The 18,101-nt window shown below is 35.5% G+C and overlaps 2 protein-coding genes across 8 annotated transcripts in view; both read left to right on the forward strand.

Moving 5' to 3' along the window:
• The window catches only part of LOC138692717 (zinc finger protein ZFP2-like), a 35,056-nt gene extending 29,698 nt beyond the window's left edge, over nt 1-5,358 (forward strand). For both annotated transcript variants that reach the window (XM_069815892.1, XM_069815893.1), the window contains exon 5: nt 2,942-5,358. In XM_069815892.1, the coding sequence (XP_069671993.1) occupies nt 2,942-3,932 (991 nt within the window). In that variant the 3' untranslated portion in view covers nt 3,933-5,358. The remainder of the gene's footprint in view (nt 1-2,941) is intronic.
• Nucleotides 5,359-11,874: 6,516 nt separating this feature from the next.
• LOC138692714 (zinc finger protein 239-like) overlaps nt 11,875-18,101 on the forward strand; it is a 110,570-nt gene continuing 104,343 nt past the window's right edge. For 5 of the 6 annotated variants that reach the window (XM_069815887.1, XM_069815890.1, XM_069815889.1 and 2 more), the window contains exons 1-2: nt 11,881-11,995; nt 14,761-14,858. The gene's annotated coding sequence lies outside the window, so the exon portion shown is untranslated. Of the gene's footprint in view, nt 11,996-14,760; nt 14,859-18,101 lie in introns of all 6 variants that reach the window. The other variant, XM_069815881.1, reaches the window with a different exon arrangement.

The raw sequence follows: 18,101 nt of genomic DNA on the forward strand, positions 1-18,101 counted from the left end.
CTTTATAGTTTATAGTGGCAGTGCAAAGTATTTGAACAGTGAAATGTTTTTGAAGTGTTAGTGAAATCAGGATAGAATCAGTGAAATGTGTCGTAGTTCCAGTGCAGTGAATGAGTTGACAGCGAAATGAGTGTAATGTTGAAAGGTACTTGTGCAGTTATGAACATATCATACTCGTGAGTTTTAGTTCGATCTCAGGTTTAAGATACAAAATAGATTTATTTCAAATGTTATTTTAAGAGATCGTTTCATTTAATTTAGGATATTCCCTGTTATTATTATTATTATGACTATTACTATTATTATTATTTTTATTTTATTAGGTTATTTTACGACGCTTTATCAACAGCTTAGGTTATTTAGCGTCTGAATGAGATGAAGGTGATAATGCCGGTGAAATGGGTCCGGGGTCCAACACCGAAAGTTACCCAGCATTTGCTCATATTGGGTTGAGGGAAGACCCCCGAACTTGCCCCGACCGGGAATCGAACCCGGGCCACCTGGTTTCGCGGCTAGATGCTCTAACCGTTACTCCACAGGTGTGGACTACTATTATTATTATTATTATTATAAATAATTGTTAGTATTAATTATTAATATTATTATTAATTATATTTTTAATTAATAAGTTTATTATTGTCATTATTGAGTGTAATTAGTTACCACTGCCACCGGGTATATACCCATTGCAGTGTGAATAAATACATACATACAAGAATAAAAAAAAAACTTCATTAGTCTTCATGCATAATTGCCTTTGGTTTAGTGTTCTTGGGAACATGTCTTTGTTCTTTCAGATCTATGTCTCTCTCTCTCTTTTTTTTTTGTAGCAAATCACACTTTATCAACACACTGATGCATTTATGTCAAATGTCTGCTTTAATGCTGCTGTCATCAACACTGTCTTCTGTCTTCCTTTTGCGCGGGTGGCTCTGCTTCTTGTTATTTGGGAACTGTACCAGATTTCAGTTCAAGAATGTCAGAAGTAGTGAAGTGTTTTTATAGTAACTTTCCTCAAGGTACAATTTATAACCTGCCATAAAAAATTAAGCTACTAGGTACCCCTGACTGAACATTCTGAATTCCTGAAATCTTTCTGGGCAATGTAATTTGAGCAAGTCCCATAGGTCTCCTACACATCTTGAAGGACTTTCCTTTTTATATATAATTATCATATTCAGAAATTCCAAAATGCGGAAACATCCTTCCCAACAGCACCAAACTGTGGTGTGCCACAGAACATGTATTATCTTCCAGTTCGCAATTGGACTTAGAAAAAAATTCTCTTTACCCAATGAAGTTGCATCTTTAACACACTTCACATCTTTCTCTGTCTTGATGTGGAGTACAAGTCACCGTCGACATGATTTGCAGTTGAACCAGACGTCCCTGGGGAGCAAGCAAGTCATACAGTCTTGTTCCCATTGTAACCTTCCAGAACGGAAACATGGATATTTTTCTTCGTGTTTACCTGCAAATGTACATTTCTTCTTTGGCATGATGAAAAGCAGTCTTAAACAAAAACAAAATAAAACATGTTTTACTCACTTAAATTATATTTCCGTACTGAATGTTTGAATAATTATTGTATTATTAATTCAGTTCCAATACCATTTCCAAACACGCTAGGAACTCAAACAACAAACGAAAAGCACCTTCACTATCGATTGTAAGCAATACTCCATACTCACTTCATATTCACAGAAAGCAATGTCTGCATTTCAATTTCAACACTTGATGTCACCAATAGAGAAAAAATAACTTTGAAAACCTCAAAATGCGGATTAAAGGAACGAATCATAAAAATGTATGCAGACGACTACTTTAAGACCTAAATCGTAGACATATGGTAACCCTATTTTTATATAAAACGTGTAAATCACTCTCTCTCCATTTCTGCACTCACAAATCACATTTGCATATACAAAGATTTGCGTTAGTAAACTTAATTCCGCACTTAACCTCACTTGCTTATTAAATATGTTGATTTTCTTTGTCAGTGCAGAACAATCTAAATATACATGAAGCATGCACAAAGTACAGTACTTTATAAATTTTCTTCATTTTAACAAATCCACAACTCGAAAGGAACTACGAAACTTAAAAATTTTTTGGAAAAAAAAAAAAAAAAAAGACTGTATTCAATATCATAATTGCTTCACCCGAAAAATCAGACATTTTTGCAGATATGTGTGGTGAATTAACCTGGAGCGAAAAAGTAATTGTAAATCCTCTGGAGAAGTAGAGAATATTTTATTTAACATATCATATACATGCGCTAAGCTGTCTTCTATTTAAATGTCTTTGATCGCTCAATATTTATTCATAATTGTGAGATAAACTGTGTTAAACGCTGTTGTACGATTTAACATCTTTGGTAGTGCCTATCTCCTTTTCTGCAAAAACATTTATTTCCCAAATTAATTGATGTGCAGAAGGATCTTAGATGACTATCTTAATTTAAGACCAAATTGTTCTATTTATTTCCGAAACCAGTTCCAAACACACTAGGAACATACATAAACAACAAACGAAAAGCACCTTTGCTAGCCTCATAGATCAGTTGAAGGTTTTTTTATATAAAAAAGAACCATAGTTCAAAAAATGCAAATTTGAGATATTAAGCATGTGGTGAGCATATTATAGCTGCCATCTACTAAATTAGTTGTTTGTGAAAAAACACCGTAGACCTTTGTTATAGAAGTGGACATTTTCTATGGTTTTCATAAAACAACCATAGTCCAAATACTTTTTCTGTGAAAATAGCTACTGTCCAGAACGATGGTAGCATTTACAAATATCTTATTCATATGTAAAGTGATTGTGATCCTGTAACCTGCTATTGACGTGTACTGTTACAATGTGGTTCCTTGTACGTTTTTGTTTGTGAAATGCTAAACTATTGTGACTTTTACATACTGATTATATATTTTTTTGTTAGTTTTGCAGACACACATGCCAGCAGTGAAATATCAGAGTGTGCGGGCTTTGCATCCGAAGACCACATCAGTAGTAGTCAGCCTGCAAACTATTCTGTTTCTTCGGAGAAAATGCTCAGACTTCATACAGAGGAAAAGCGATTCAAATGCGATGTCTGTGAAAAGAGTTTCTTGTATTCCACTAGTTTGAGAAGACATACCTTGAATCACGTAGCCGAAAAACCTTTCAAATGCGATATTTGTGGAAAGCATTTCTTAGATTCGAGTGATCTAAGCAGTCATGAGCGCCAGCATACGGAGGAAAAACCATTCCAATGCAATGTCTGTGGAAAGAATTTCTTAAAAAATGTAGATCTAAAACGTCATACTCGATTGCACACAGGCGAGAAACCATTTAAGTGCGATGTGTGTGGGAAATGTTTCTCGCATTCTGGTTATCTAAATTTCCATAAACGCATGCATGCAGGCGAGAAACCATTCAAATGCAATGTCTGTGAAAAGGATTTCTTAAAAAATGGAGATCTAAAACGTCATACCCGACTGCACACTGGGGACAAACCGTTCAAATGCGATGTTTGTGAGAAGTGTTTCACGGATTCCGGTAATTTAAAATGCCATAAACGCATACATACAGGCGAAAAACCATTCCAATGCAATGTCTGTGGAAAGGACTTTAGTCTAAATGGGGATCTGAAACGCCATATCCGAATGCATACGGGTGATAAGCCATTCAAATGCGATGTATGTGGGAAGTCTTTCACAGATTCTGGTAATCTAAAATGCCATTATGTCATGCATACAGGGGAGAAACCATACAAATGCGATGTTTGTGGAAAATGTTTCTCGCGGTCGAGTTACCTAACAAGTCATCAACGCCGTCACTCAGGCGAGAAACCATTCCAATGTAATGTCTGTGGAATTTGTGTCGCGGACTTTGGCTCGCTAACACGACATCAACACCGCCGCCATACCGCCGAGGAACCATTGGAATGAGATATTTGTGGAAAACTTTTCTTTGATTCTGGATATCTGAGGAGCTGTGAACAGCAGCGTATGGAAGAGAAGTGATTAAAATGCGATGTCGGCTGCGTTGCTGAAGTAGCTTTATACGCCGATATACGAGCGAGAGAATATTCGAATGTGTTTATCACAGTCGAACCTTTTAAGGAGGCATGACCACCAGCATAATGCTTGATCTCTGTGAAAAATCTGTGTTGCAGGTCTATCAACTAAAGTTCAATAAATTGTCGAAAGCATTCTTGCGAGAAAAAAATAAAATATCATCTGTAGAATGTATTTTTTTTCCCCTTTGAGTTATTTAAATATTCAAGAACGTTAGCTTACTGTTGGCAAACCAATTCAATGCGATGTATGTGGAAAGTGTTCGCAGCCGAGTAACCTCGAAACCATGAAGCTAGTAGACTGCTGGGAAACTAAACTGTAGCATGTGTGTTTTTCGTATTATGTACCATAAAAAGCGATGAACGCCGCTGTATTCGTGAGGGTGAATCTATGTGCTATATTTGTGAAAATCTTTTTCATTCATTTAAGAGTTATATGAGAAGCCACATAGTTAAGCATATGAACTACAATATAATATCACAGTCTACTATATACAGTCGCGAAGCTCAATATGTAGTAAAAATGGAAACATGGGTAGTTGCCCACCACTAGGATCGCTACTATGGCCTCATCATCGCAGATCTCTCTCCTAGCAGCCGACAGAATTTGTTACACTTTCGTTGTCGTGTTCTTTTGGAAAAATTAACACCTTCCTTCCATTATTGAAATATTAAATCCATAAAGTTAATTTATTATTTTAATGAAGTATATTAAATTCCACCATAAACTCGAAGATACCTGCAAGAAATAAGTTAATATAATTTCTGTTTGTTCAAAACGAACTGAAATTTACTATAATAGCTTCACTCATTCAAGGTTATAGCGATAATTAACTATGAAACCAGTAAATATTAATTTGCATTTCTCTTTACAACAATAATAACGGAAATATGAATTAATGGAGTAACTTACGTGTACCGATACTTGTAGTGTAGGCTTACGTAGTTAACAAAGTGGGATGAGGTTAAGCAATAATCACACCAGAATTGGAAATAAAACGTGATCAATAAATTTTATTGTAACAGACTTTTTCTACGTCTCTAGTAAAGCAACAAATAAAAATAACAACAAAATTAACAGCTATAATTAAAAACATATCCTTTGAAGAAAAAGTAGGCCTAAGCAATAATAATCCCACCAGAATTGAAAATAAAACGTGATCAATAAATTTCATTAAACCACACTTAATTTTTCTACGTCGTTACTAAATAACACATGAAAATAATAACAAAATTAATAGCTACAATTAAAAATATATCCTCTGAAGAAAAAAGTAGACCTAACCTTTATTTCTCTGGAAATTTAGCAGCCTAAGTGACAGAACTTTAACCGGCATCTAATGTCCTTTAGGTTAGACTGAAACGTTTCATTGTGAAATTTAAGGATATAATGTATTCTAACAGTCACAAAGAACTTCAAATTAACAGTTTTGTTACTGCACAGCATTCTTGTGGAAACCCAGGAACCTTTCTGAATCTTTCGGAAATCGGAAAAAGGATAACTCTGGCCTCTTTCTCTTACTGTTGCTACTATTTATAGCACTACAAACGTCTCCTCCTTGTCCCATATTATTATTCCAATTATATTTTAGCCATTAACATTTTCATTATAACCAATAACGAACATTTCACAAGCATCAATGTGAAATACGCAACGAGCTAGCACTCGATAGAAATACGACACAGTCCAAAGTCGACCATGGACAGTCTATAGTTTCTAGTTGCTAACCGCTTGGAGCACTTTATCACGAGATTTGCAAAAAAACACCTCAAGCTTCGCGACTGTATATAGTAGACTGTGATTATATGTAAAAGAGATAGTGAGCAGCGTTCCTGTTAAATGGCATATCAGAAAGTCGCGCTTGTTTGCAGACAGGCAGCAAGGAATTCTACAACGTCTTTTTGTTTTCTTGCAATTGGATAACTTACGGGGTGAACTGCAGCATACTGGTGGGGAGATATTCCTATTCAGTGTTTGCAGTGTACTCTCTAATTGACAAGGGATGAAGATCACTATTCTGTTCGAATCATACACAAAATCTTTGGTAAGTATGAGTTTCACTGCTTTTGGACTATTTTTTTTACTTCACTTTTCACTGTATTTTATCGTCGTAAAATCGATAGAAATATTTACATTCTTCAGAAATAAACTATAACCTAACCTAACCTGACATAACTTAAGAATGTTAGGTCAGGTTACTTTATTATATTTTATTTCCGACAATTGACGGGAAAATACTGTGAATATGGAAGTTTGAAAAAAATAATCGAAAATCAATAATTACCGGAGTATTATATCACAACACAGATTTTAGTTAAATATAATGACATGAAGCAAAAACTATTTGCTAAGAAAAAGTGTACATTTATTCCACATACAGGAAAACAGAAATTCACGATCCTCAGTAGTGAAGTTATCACAACACTAAAAGTTATTGAAAAAATAATATACTCACTTTCTGTGACAGATGCGTTTCCTATTTAGACAATTGGAAAAATAGTTTTTAAGGGCAAATCTGTTTTCCTGATTTTGTTCGAATCGAAATAGTGAATTACCAGTGGAAGAAATTCAGAAATCCGCAGAATTTATAAATGAAGTGATGTCAGAAAAAGAACAAAACGTGGATGTGATTGATATAGATAAAATGTTTGACAAAGTTGTTACTGTTAACATGATATTATTAAGTATCAGAAACTCAATGAATGATATGAAAGGACAGATCTTTGGGTTGAGGTATTTAAAGAGTTACATCGTAGAATACATGTGACATCAAGACTGCAAAAATTGATATTAAAACATTTCATCCTACTGTGTAGTGTTTTTCTTATCTAATGGGTCCTTTCTGTTACAAACTCATCTTCCTTTTTCTTCTCTTCACTTCTCCCCATATCAGCCCTTGCACTCACAGAAATACTTTCATTTACCCCTCTTGGCACTGACCTTCCTTCCTCCTAAGCTAATTAATTTACTTCCCGAATCACTTCAGTTTTTACTCATGACACTAGATTTCATTACACTTGTACTTAAGCCACTCTTGTCTGTTTTCTTCACATACGTTCTTATGGATTGTTGATCTCAGTAAATTTTTCACCTCGTTGTTTTCCATTTCACTTTCCTTGATAGAATGTCCTTCCATTGCACACTACGATAATCGATTTTGCTCCATTGTCAGTTCTGAGTTATTAGACGCCTGCGTGCTACATATAATTGGCAGCCCTGAACAATGCACATCGCGAATACATTCACAGCTTAACCCAACCCATGAAAGACTATTAGTATGTTTCTTTTGACATGATAAAGTAGGATTAAAAATAGGCTGTTACGCACAGAAAACTTGATACACTTGTACTGTCGAAACTAAGGATGAATGAGCGATATGTAGCTAAATTTAATGGTATTGTAAGGTAATAGAATTTTATGTCTGCTTTGCGTTATGTTTATTTATGAAACAATGATAATCAGGAATGGGATAATTTTACAAATATATTGTACACGCAACACATACATATTAACTATTAATTATTCAGTGAGATGGAGAAAGTTACACAACGCAGAACTGCACGCATTGTATTCTTCACCTGACATAATTAGGAACATTAAATCCAGACGTTTGAGATGGGCAGGGCATGTAGCATGTATGGGCGAATCCAGAAATGCATATAGAGTGTTGGGAGACCGGAGGGGAAAAGACCTTTGGGGATGCCGAGACGTAGATGGGAGGATAATATTAAAATGGATTTGAGGGAGGTGGGATATGATGATAGAGACTGGATTAATCTTGCACAGAATAGGGACCAATGGCGGGCTTATTTGAGGGCGGCAATGAACCTTTGGGTTCCTTAAAAGCCATTTGTAAGTAAGTAAGTAAATTATTCAGTGAGATAAAGGTACATATTTTTATTTCTTAATTACCAGTACATATTTGGGTGAGGTACGGTAATGTATACGTTATTTAAACTTCATTTGGTCCATGTAAAATATTACTTTTTATTAGATTTTATTTTTTTGTCCATGGAATATAACGTATTTTTGAATATAACGTCGCCGTAAAAGGCAAGTAGGCCTATTTCACCTGCTTGGCAAAAAATCGTTCATTGCCTCGATATGATCACAGTGACAGCTGGAGCTCACATAGAAACATGGCCATGACAACGCTTTTTAGTTCTTTTAGCACTCTGATTATTATATTATTTATGTCTTTGTTATATTAAGAATTTTAGATAAGGGTGCATATAGCTATAGTAGCTGACGCGCCCTTTTTAAACCCTACTACTACTACATAGAGACATGGTGATGTGCATATCGAAACTTGTTGAGTTTTCCTTTCATATAAACGTTACTGCAGGTTTCTATCTTCAACCGTTTACCAGTCACATACAATTGAAATTAGGTACATTCAAGCGGTCCATCCTGTATTATGGTATTCTTTCGGGTGAGAAGGCATTCCTTCTTACCCACAGACGGGAGTTTGGAGTTGTAGAGAAGGCTCTCCGGAAATGCTCCAACATTGTTACTCTGAAGAATACCGAGAGATTTACAAGTCTGTGGGAAAGGTAAAGTCACTTGGAAAGGATTGAGCCATCAGAGATTATAAAGTGCTTGCAAAACAGTTCAAGAAATTGGATGAATACAGGACATGAAGAGGTTACAGTTGAAGTGGAGTGAGATAAATGGGAAACCCCTTGTCGAAGTAAAGATGGAGCCAACATACAGATGTGATGACCCCTCAAACAAATGCACAGCATTAATGAAACCAGGGATAAGCATGACCTGGGTGTTTGAGTCTTCTGTGTTAGATAAAATGAGAGCATTATCGGATGCAAAGAAGACTGATATCGGTGAATCTTCTCAAAGCAGGATTCGGTGATAATTGGAGACAGGTTGATAGGTTGCAGATGTGTGTTTTAGCTCTCAATTTCAATGCAGCACCTGAACGTTATAATCTTGAGGACTGTGACCGTTTGCATGAGTAAATGAGATTGGGAAGAATGTGATGTATTGCCCTAGCTCTATTGCGAAGTTAAAGTTTTGCTTTTTTTTGTCTGATAAACTCTGTTATAATGTGTGTAATTTGTGTTACTAAGTGACTAATACTATTGTCTTAGCAACATTTTAATTCTGTTTAAATACTGCACAATGTATAGTTATGATACCGATTGCAAACATAAATTTAATATGAATTGTAACACAATTTTCTTGGAATGTACAGAGTGAGTCAAAATTATGTTAACACTCAAATAGTAGGAATAAACTATTCATCAAAATGTGATAAATAATTTACGTGACGGTCTCAAATTGAAGAGATAAACAATGGATAATAGCTACTCGATGACAAAAGTACGATGTAAGACATGTTTGGTGTATGCTTATACCTGGTAAGGTTTATCTTGTCTCAGTAGCAATAAAACCAAGTCCCTTCAAATGAGGGTGGAGATTATAGGAGGGTTGTAAATTTTCAGGATTCCTTTCAAAACCTTGTTATTGTACAGGCTACCGGAACTCAGTTTCTTGAAAGACAAGCTCAGTGACGGAACTACATAGTACGAAGAGAGATATTTCGTTAATTTATTTTTGTGCCACAGAAAGTATCAACTAGTCGCTTCCGCCACTGGATGGATGGACAGCATCGCTCCACTCCCCCATCGCCATAACAATATAGACCATGTAAGACATATCTCCTTTCTCTCTATTTCACAGTGAGACAAGATACATCACACAGACTTTAATAAATTTTTTTTTTTAAATTTTATTGGGTTATTTTACGACGCTGTATCAACATCTAGGTTATTTAGCGTCTGAATGATATGAAGGTGATAATGCCAGTGAAATGAGTCTGGGGTCCAGCACCGAAAGTTACCCAGCATTTGATCGTATTGGGTTGAGGGAAAACCCCGGAAAAAACCTCAACCAAGTAACTTGCCCTGACCGGGATTCGAACCCGGGCCACCTGGTTTCGCAGCCAGACGCGCTGACTGTTACTCCACAGGTGTGGACGACTTTAATAAAAAATATAATAAATTTAATAATTGAATATAGGCTATACGCTATTTGAGTGTTAACATAATTTTGGCTATGATATTTAAAACTCATTATGTAGCAACTTAAACGGTTCAAAACATATTATATCCAGTAAATTAGTTCCAAACATATTATATTCAGTGAATTGGTTCAACTTTAAGTGACAACTTTAAATTAAAATAATATAATCATTAATAATGAAAGAATTAAAATTTTTCAGGATTCTCAATGATCATCTCAGTATATAAAATTTGGCGTTTAAATTTTACAGAAATATTCACCGGTTTCAAAGTAAAAGGTTTTTCTTCATTTGTGAAAAATTGTTAATTGTGCACTTAATACATTTTTAAACGATGCTCCACATGTGTCATAGATGTCTGCTCTCCACTATGTTATGTTGAAAGTGTCCAGTTACACAGTGCAGACTCTACTTTGTCTTCCACTTTAATTTTGGAATGTATGGAAAAATCTTGTTGAAGTTTATGGTTAAATATAATGAACATTTCCTTTTTGGCATATTAATGAAAATCCACATTTATTGTACTAAAAAATATGCAGTGTTGTAAATAAGCACAAAATATCAAATGATCAAACCGGAAACTATCTGTTGGCAAACTTGGTTGGTTACATTCCCGATTGACATGAATTGTCTTTGCCTCTTGCACTTTTGGCCCAGGTAAAATATTCGTCTTAATTTATACAAACTGTCGTTATACTTTTGGTCCAGGGAAAATACTTCTTATTTACTCTAGCGTCTATGAAGGAAATGTACATGGTGAATATTACTGGTACCAATACTGCAGTGTTCACTTCTCATTGGATTATTCTAACAAACGATTTTTACGTGCGCCGCAACTTTCATGGTCATATAGTAGATTTGTTCCAGCATGGTTTAGAATCGATTCTGAATTGCCTTCTCATGCGCGTTCCAACAAGACCAGAATTGATTCAGAACCGATACTGAACTTCCAGTTCCCTATTTCAACGTGCTTTAGAACTTGTTCGGAATGAGTGAAATTGGTTCTCGATTGAAAGAAGGAACTCGGAATTCTGAACTGTTGACGCATGCGCAGATGATTTAATCTGAAGTTACGGTTAAAATGCTTCCAGACTATGCAGGTAAAAATAAAATAAAAAAAAAATAGTCCATCATGAGGAAGGTGATAGTGATATAGCCTATTTCACAAAGAATAATGTTCGAAAGATGAATGTAATTTTAGTATGGAAAGAAACTCCAAAGACTATGAAAGAAGAGTTAAAGAAACGTTCCAACAACGTAAAATCCCGAACTAGTTCTGACGTCGTACACAACTGGTTCAAGCGTCAAAACAAAATCGGTAGCATTAGTTCGTAACGCATTGTGAATTGCTTGCTGGAACAAACCTTGTGTAAGAATACTAGGAATAATGATTTGAAGTACAGGTAGTGGTTGAAAATCGAATGTAACGAGCGAAAATAAAAAAAATCGAAGTAAGAAAGAAAAAGAAAATGCAAGCCATTTCCTGATGATGATATGTATCATATCTACGATATCTAAGAATCGTCTAGGATCCAAGAATGTAGATACATAATTGTACCTTACCATGGTAATGCTATAGTAAAGAAATGTGATCACTATCCCACACAGACTTCTATCTCCCATGCTGTTTTACATTTTCCTAGACGAGGGATCCTTGCTATCAGCCTTCTTTTGGTAACGCTATTGTAAAGATTTGTCCCCCCCCCCCCCCGAGATTTTGCTAATATTTCGGTATTTGCAGACATTTTTGCATTGGTTTCCGAAGTCACGGCTCACTTGATCGTAGTGGAAGCTGTTTATACCCAGAATAGAAACAGTGCATTCTACAATGTGAACGGTGGAGTGAAGTTTTCGCTAATAGATTTGTGGTTCATTTTCATTTTAGTACTTTATAGAGGTAAGTTTGTATTTGTGAAGGTAATTTGCTATGAGACGTCGTTACATATAGGCCACTCTTAGATCAAACCTAGAGTAATTTAAGCATATTAATCCAAGGTGCTTCTACTTACTATTTTTATATACTCATCTGTATGTAATAAATTTATATTTTATACGTAGACCTATGTTATTGTTATTTTCTGACCCAAGATCATTAAGAACGATGAATATTAGCCTACTCATATTTTTGTTTCCTATATTTCTTCAAACATTGCTTATGTGCCATGCTAATTTTAATTCGTTTTAATTTTTCGTAAACAGAGATGCACAATGAACATAAAAATTATTTTCGTACACAATCCACGCTATATTAACGTTGGTTTGAAGCGATTAATCTAAGATATTTCTGCTGACAGTTTATTATAAGCTCACCTATAGCCTATGTAATTTCTGTTTTATACATAGCCTATTGTCAAGATCATTAATGTCCGTTTGACCAGTTGATCGATTCTGCCCGCGTCAAATTTTAAACCGTAGTCACGTGACGCGGTAATAATTGGAGAACAAGAAAACGATGCTTCAAAACTATGACAACCAGAAGAATTTCTGCAGACGGATTAGGCTATAAGATTTCGTTTACAGAAATTAGAAGTCATTGCAAAGGTGCAGCGGAGCCCGTAAACTCGCCAAATATGAATCTATAATATTCTCATAGCTGCAGTGCATATATGTCTGTACAGATTACTGTGCACTTAACTGCGGAATCCTGCGGAATCCCGGCCAAATAAGTCACTCAGCTGAGTGCGCTCCTAGTATAATGGCAGTTGACATTGGACATATACGTCAACACATATGCCTAACATGGAGTCAGGCCATAAAGGGAAACATTGAATGAGGAGAATCCGATCCGGTGCTGTGGATTGAATTCGGCGTAGCTCAATGGTCAGAGCGCTTGGTACGTAGAACCAAGGTCCCGGGTTCGATCTCCGGCGCCAGAGGGAATTTTTTTCTCCTCAAATATCAATTGTCAATATTACAGATATTATTCTGTCTGACAAATTAATAAATCTATAGGATATTCATTGAGTTTGTCTTATGTCTGCAGACAATCAAACTAAGTGGAAAGACAATTAAAATAAGTCAAAGTAATACATTCTTGAGCATACCGCGAAAATCACGAATTTTATAATATGGATGAGTAGAAAAATATATTTTTTAACACAATCTCAAAATGTCTTATATCCAAAATTGTAATATCATTAGGCAACATGTTATAAAACTTTATATTTTGTTTCAAAAATGTAGAATTGGTTTTTCCAAGCGTAAATGAATATCATTACAATATCTGGTAGCGTGCTCATCATAGTCTTTATGTAAAGGAAACTTGTATAACAAGCAAGCATAAATATACAAAGATGGATGTGTAATAATTTGAAATGTAATAAACAATGGTTTATAATGTGCTAATTCATTACTACCTGATAAAATTCTAACAGCCTTCATTTGTATTATAAAAATGTCATTAATACGTGGACAATTTCCCCAGAGTCTAATAACACAATTTAAATGGCAATGGCATAAGGCATAATATATTTTAACTAGCATGTCTTGTACATACAATAAGTTATATGTTTAATTCTTCGAAGAAGATATAATGTGTGAGATAATTTATTGGATAATTCATCAGTATGTTTATTCCAATTCTCATTATTGAAAGTAAGACCAAGAAGTTTAGCATATTTTACTTCAATATTACACATTTTAAGAATACATTTTGCGTCTTATCTTTGTTGATGTACAAACTGTTGTTATCAAACCAATTTTCAGAAGCTTGTATTATTTGATTACCTTTTAATTGCATATAATTTGTATTTTCACCCGTTATTATGAAAAAAGTATCATCTGCAAACATAATGCATTCTGCAGTAGGGGTCATAAAAGCAGGTAAATGGTTTACACCAATTACAAATAATAATGGATCCATTATTGATCTCTGTGTGACACCAGTTGTCATCGTTTTAAAATCCGACCACTTTCCTTTACAATAAACAGCCTGTAGTCTACCAGAAAGATAAGAGTTTATAAGCTCAAGTACGTGACCGTCAATACCATACCTTTGTAGCTCACGAATAATTACAGTACTCTATGGATCAAACATTAAAAGCCTTAGATAAATCTGTCATACATACATTTATATTCTTATTTTCCTCCCAAGGTTTAATAATGAAAGTATACACATTCTATTTAATGCATCAAGGATTGTGATTCGAAAAACTCATACAATTGTTTTTTCATAATATGTTCAATTATTTTGGATAGAATTTGCATCAGTGATAATGGTCTATAGTTTATCTCATGTTTACTTCCTTTTTTTGTACAGTGGTATCATTTCAAATATTTTTAGTTCCTCAGGGAACACACCTTCAGAAAAAAAATTTGTTAATGTCAACTAATGGTATTGCAATTACATCAGTTATCTCTTTTATAAACTTATATAAAATATCATAAATTTTTCTAGCAGTAGAATTATTCAGTCTGCGAACAATAACCTTATATGGTGAACTATGTATCCAATTTACCATTTAATCGTTGTTGCTTGTTATGTGATTGGTAGCATTATTTACATTTATGTGAGTTGCATTTTGTATTGATTTTATTAATGTTTTAAAATACTACAACAGCTAGTTCTAACACTCCCTGAAAATAAAAGTTTCTGCTAGTAAGTATATCCCAATGACTGACCTATTTCTTGCCCATTTAAGTTTCTTATTATTTTTTTTTCAGTCATGATGGATGTGATCAAAATGGAACATGAGATCGACCCTCTGGCAATAGAAAGACATAATAACACAGACATAGAAGAGCAGAAACCTTTATCTGAGGTAGGCTGTATTGAGAATGATTGCTAATTACTATTTATTTTGTAAATGTTTCGTTTGTAGCAATATAGCTTATCATGTGGCGGGAGAAGAATCCTAGAATGACAGCCCAGACCAGCCTCAGTGATGATGCACTATCGTCCAGTCATACAAGGGTATCTGATGGTTATCATGATGTTCTCTCCTGCCACTATAGCTGGTCCGCAGAACCAGATTTCGCCTCCTGTTGTAGTTGCTCAAACTCATCAGAATGCTGGTGAACTGCGGTATCATACTGTGGTTAAAGATTCATGTCAAAATTTCTACTCTGATGAAGACTCCTCCGCTATTGTGCCTGATAAATTCAGTTTTTAAACTGGAAGAATATAAATGAAATAAGTATAATAAATCCTTCAATAACTGTCTTTTTTAACCTAATGAGTAATACAAGAAATTGCATTAGGTCATTACACAATCAAATATGACTACCGCTTTCGCCAATTAAATGGCATCTTCAGGTCTAATTAGCATATGGTGATGCTTTAAACATAAAGACGTAGGTAAAAAGCAACATAATAAAATATGATAAAATACATGATGTGAGATAATTACAACGTTATGAACGACTGCACAAACAGAAAGCAATGTGATAATAATAACTTGCAAAACGGCGTGGTGGTAGTAGTAATTAAACGTCATATAGAGTCTAGATGTTAAAATACAGAATCTGTGCCTTAATAGAAGTCTGCAAAAACGTGTGTGCAGTTTATGAGTATAAAGATGACACGGTTAAAATGGGTAAAAAGTTGCGGCAGTCATCACGACGCAAAGAATGGTAGTGTGTTGTGAATCTGTAAGAATCAATAAAAAATGTGTAAGTAAGGAAAGTAGACATATATGGAGCAAAAGAAAGTTATCTGGCAATAAAAAGACTTACGAAATTTGAAGCTGTAGGAAGAACCGATGTTACATGGCCAGTTGCGTGGTGTTGACTGGTGCATTGACATATGAGAGAACCACATCATGACGTAAGTGGAGGGGGGTACGTGTTACAGTAAGAAGAGTATGGGAGAATATGTTGTGTGTGATGGCTTGCTACTAGATTCATCAGCAAGGAAATGTTGCTGCTTAAAACATGGTACATATTTATTTCTTACCGTGATCATAGCTTTCAGTTACAGATCTTATCCTCCATTCGAACTTGTCTGCTGTAGTAATATGAGATCGTAGATGCTGTTCGAATCAACATTTAAGAGAATAAGTCTGCTATTTTCTGCCACTGATTACCCTCTGAAGGAACATCTAATACAATAACTCATTTTAAAATATTGTGGCAACCATTCTGGAATGTTCTCGCTGCCTCGGGAGTCGAGCACGCGTCCGGTAGAAGGAGGGCGAGCTCGGCGAACGCTGGGCGCGGCAAAGGAAGTTGCGCACGCATCTAGTGCAAGGGAAGGTGCGGTGTGGCGCGAAGCAAGAGGGGGAAGCTGGAAGTTTCGAAAAGCTACGCGAGCCGATTGTTGGAGAAACTGTGGGACACCGTAGTTTCTGGAAAGTGTGATTTACTAACAAAATAAAAGCGCGAGCAGTTCAGAACTTCAGCCAGTTTTTGTGAAGCAGCCGTGAGCGAGCAAGGAAGCCAGCCTTCGAGGCTTGGGTTCGACCCGCGAGTGAACTTCAGTACCTGCAGCACCTCCCAGGCGGAAGCAACGCGTCCAGGAGTCTTGGGTTCGGCGAGCAGTGAACTTTATCTCAAAGTCTTGAGTTCGAAGTTCAGTGGACTGTCTCTGGGAGTCTTGGGTTCGATATACTGTGAACTTGAGTGAATGAGCTAGAAGAACTAGCCAAGGCAAACGAACTGTGAACTGAGAAATGACAGTTTTGTTTTGTAAATGGTGCTTTGTGAACATTAATTGAGATTCGGAGTACATTGTTGTTCTCAATAATCCACGTGAATTGTCATTGTTGTCTGTGGAGTGCAGTAACGAATACTATGTTGCTGTGTGGAGTGGAATACCCATTGTTGACGGGAGTGTTTAAATTTAGAAATAGAAAGTCATTAAAAACTTCTCTTCTTCCTCTAATTATGTTGCAAAAACGTATAATCAAAATTTGTTTCAAAAGGCGACTGGATTATCCAACAAATTTGATCCATTCCGCATTGAATGTTTTTAGAATTAACCAAATTTATAAATACTCTTTAATGAAATTCTATCATAAAAATAGAATGAAATTTGTAGGTCAGCCACATGATCATAATACAAGACGAAATGAAATTCTTAAATTAGTTGAAACTAAATGTTTCACATCTGGTGCTTTACTACACAGTACAAATTATGGTCCACGTCTATATAATTCGAATTGACTACTTTAAGCAATGAAATTTTCAGATCCAGAATTTAAAAATTTATATGACAGACTTCCCTGTATTTATATTATGTACCATGTACTGTAAAACAAGTTTATTTCTATCCTAAGTGTATTTTTTCTATCTTGTCTTGGTTACTATATCAACATGACCTGCACTAATTATACTACTAATAATAATTTAATATTAATCCATCAATCTCAACATCGGCTCTTTTTCCACTCAGTTATTACTAGTATTATTATTTACTAAATTTATTATCATCTTTATGTCACCTTTTTCCTTAAGTATTTTGCCCTCGAAGTATGTACTGTATATCTATGTAACGGAACTGTCCCCGAACACGAGTTTTGCTCTTTCGGGATATTTTAATGTAACGTTTTTATGTATATATTATTAAATAAATAAATAAATTATTGTTGTAAATAAAAATAACATTATTATTGTTTTGAATTACAAGTCACAATATCGCTAATATGTTTTCGCGGGATATCAGCCGAGTTAAGATTTTGGAATGCTCCAAGCTTTCGACTGCTATCTCTGCAGCCATCTTCAGGGAAGTGATGTCCGAACAGAAAGTCGAAAGGTTATATAGATGTTAGGCTGTCTCAGGTGAAACGGGATTGGTTGGCGGATCGGCCAATCCGGGGCCGGGAATTGTCAGAGAATTTAACAGAGACGTGGACTCCAGCTCAGTCAGGCATGGACACCGGCCTTAGACCAACTTAGGCCCTCTTACAATCAAGGTCATTAAGATCACGGACCGAGGACGGCAACCGATTCCAACTGGCGGAATAGGGCTCGCTGCCCGCCAAACTTCACGCAGGAACCCGGGAGGGGCGGAGCTTACGAGGGATGACAATTCCCGGCCCCGGATTGGCCGATCCGCCAACCAATCC

The sequence above is a fragment of the Periplaneta americana genome, chromosome 17, assembly GCF_040183065.1.
Source record: "Periplaneta americana isolate PAMFEO1 chromosome 17, P.americana_PAMFEO1_priV1, whole genome shotgun sequence".
Lineage (NCBI taxonomy): Eukaryota > Metazoa > Arthropoda > Insecta > Blattodea > Blattidae > Periplaneta > Periplaneta americana.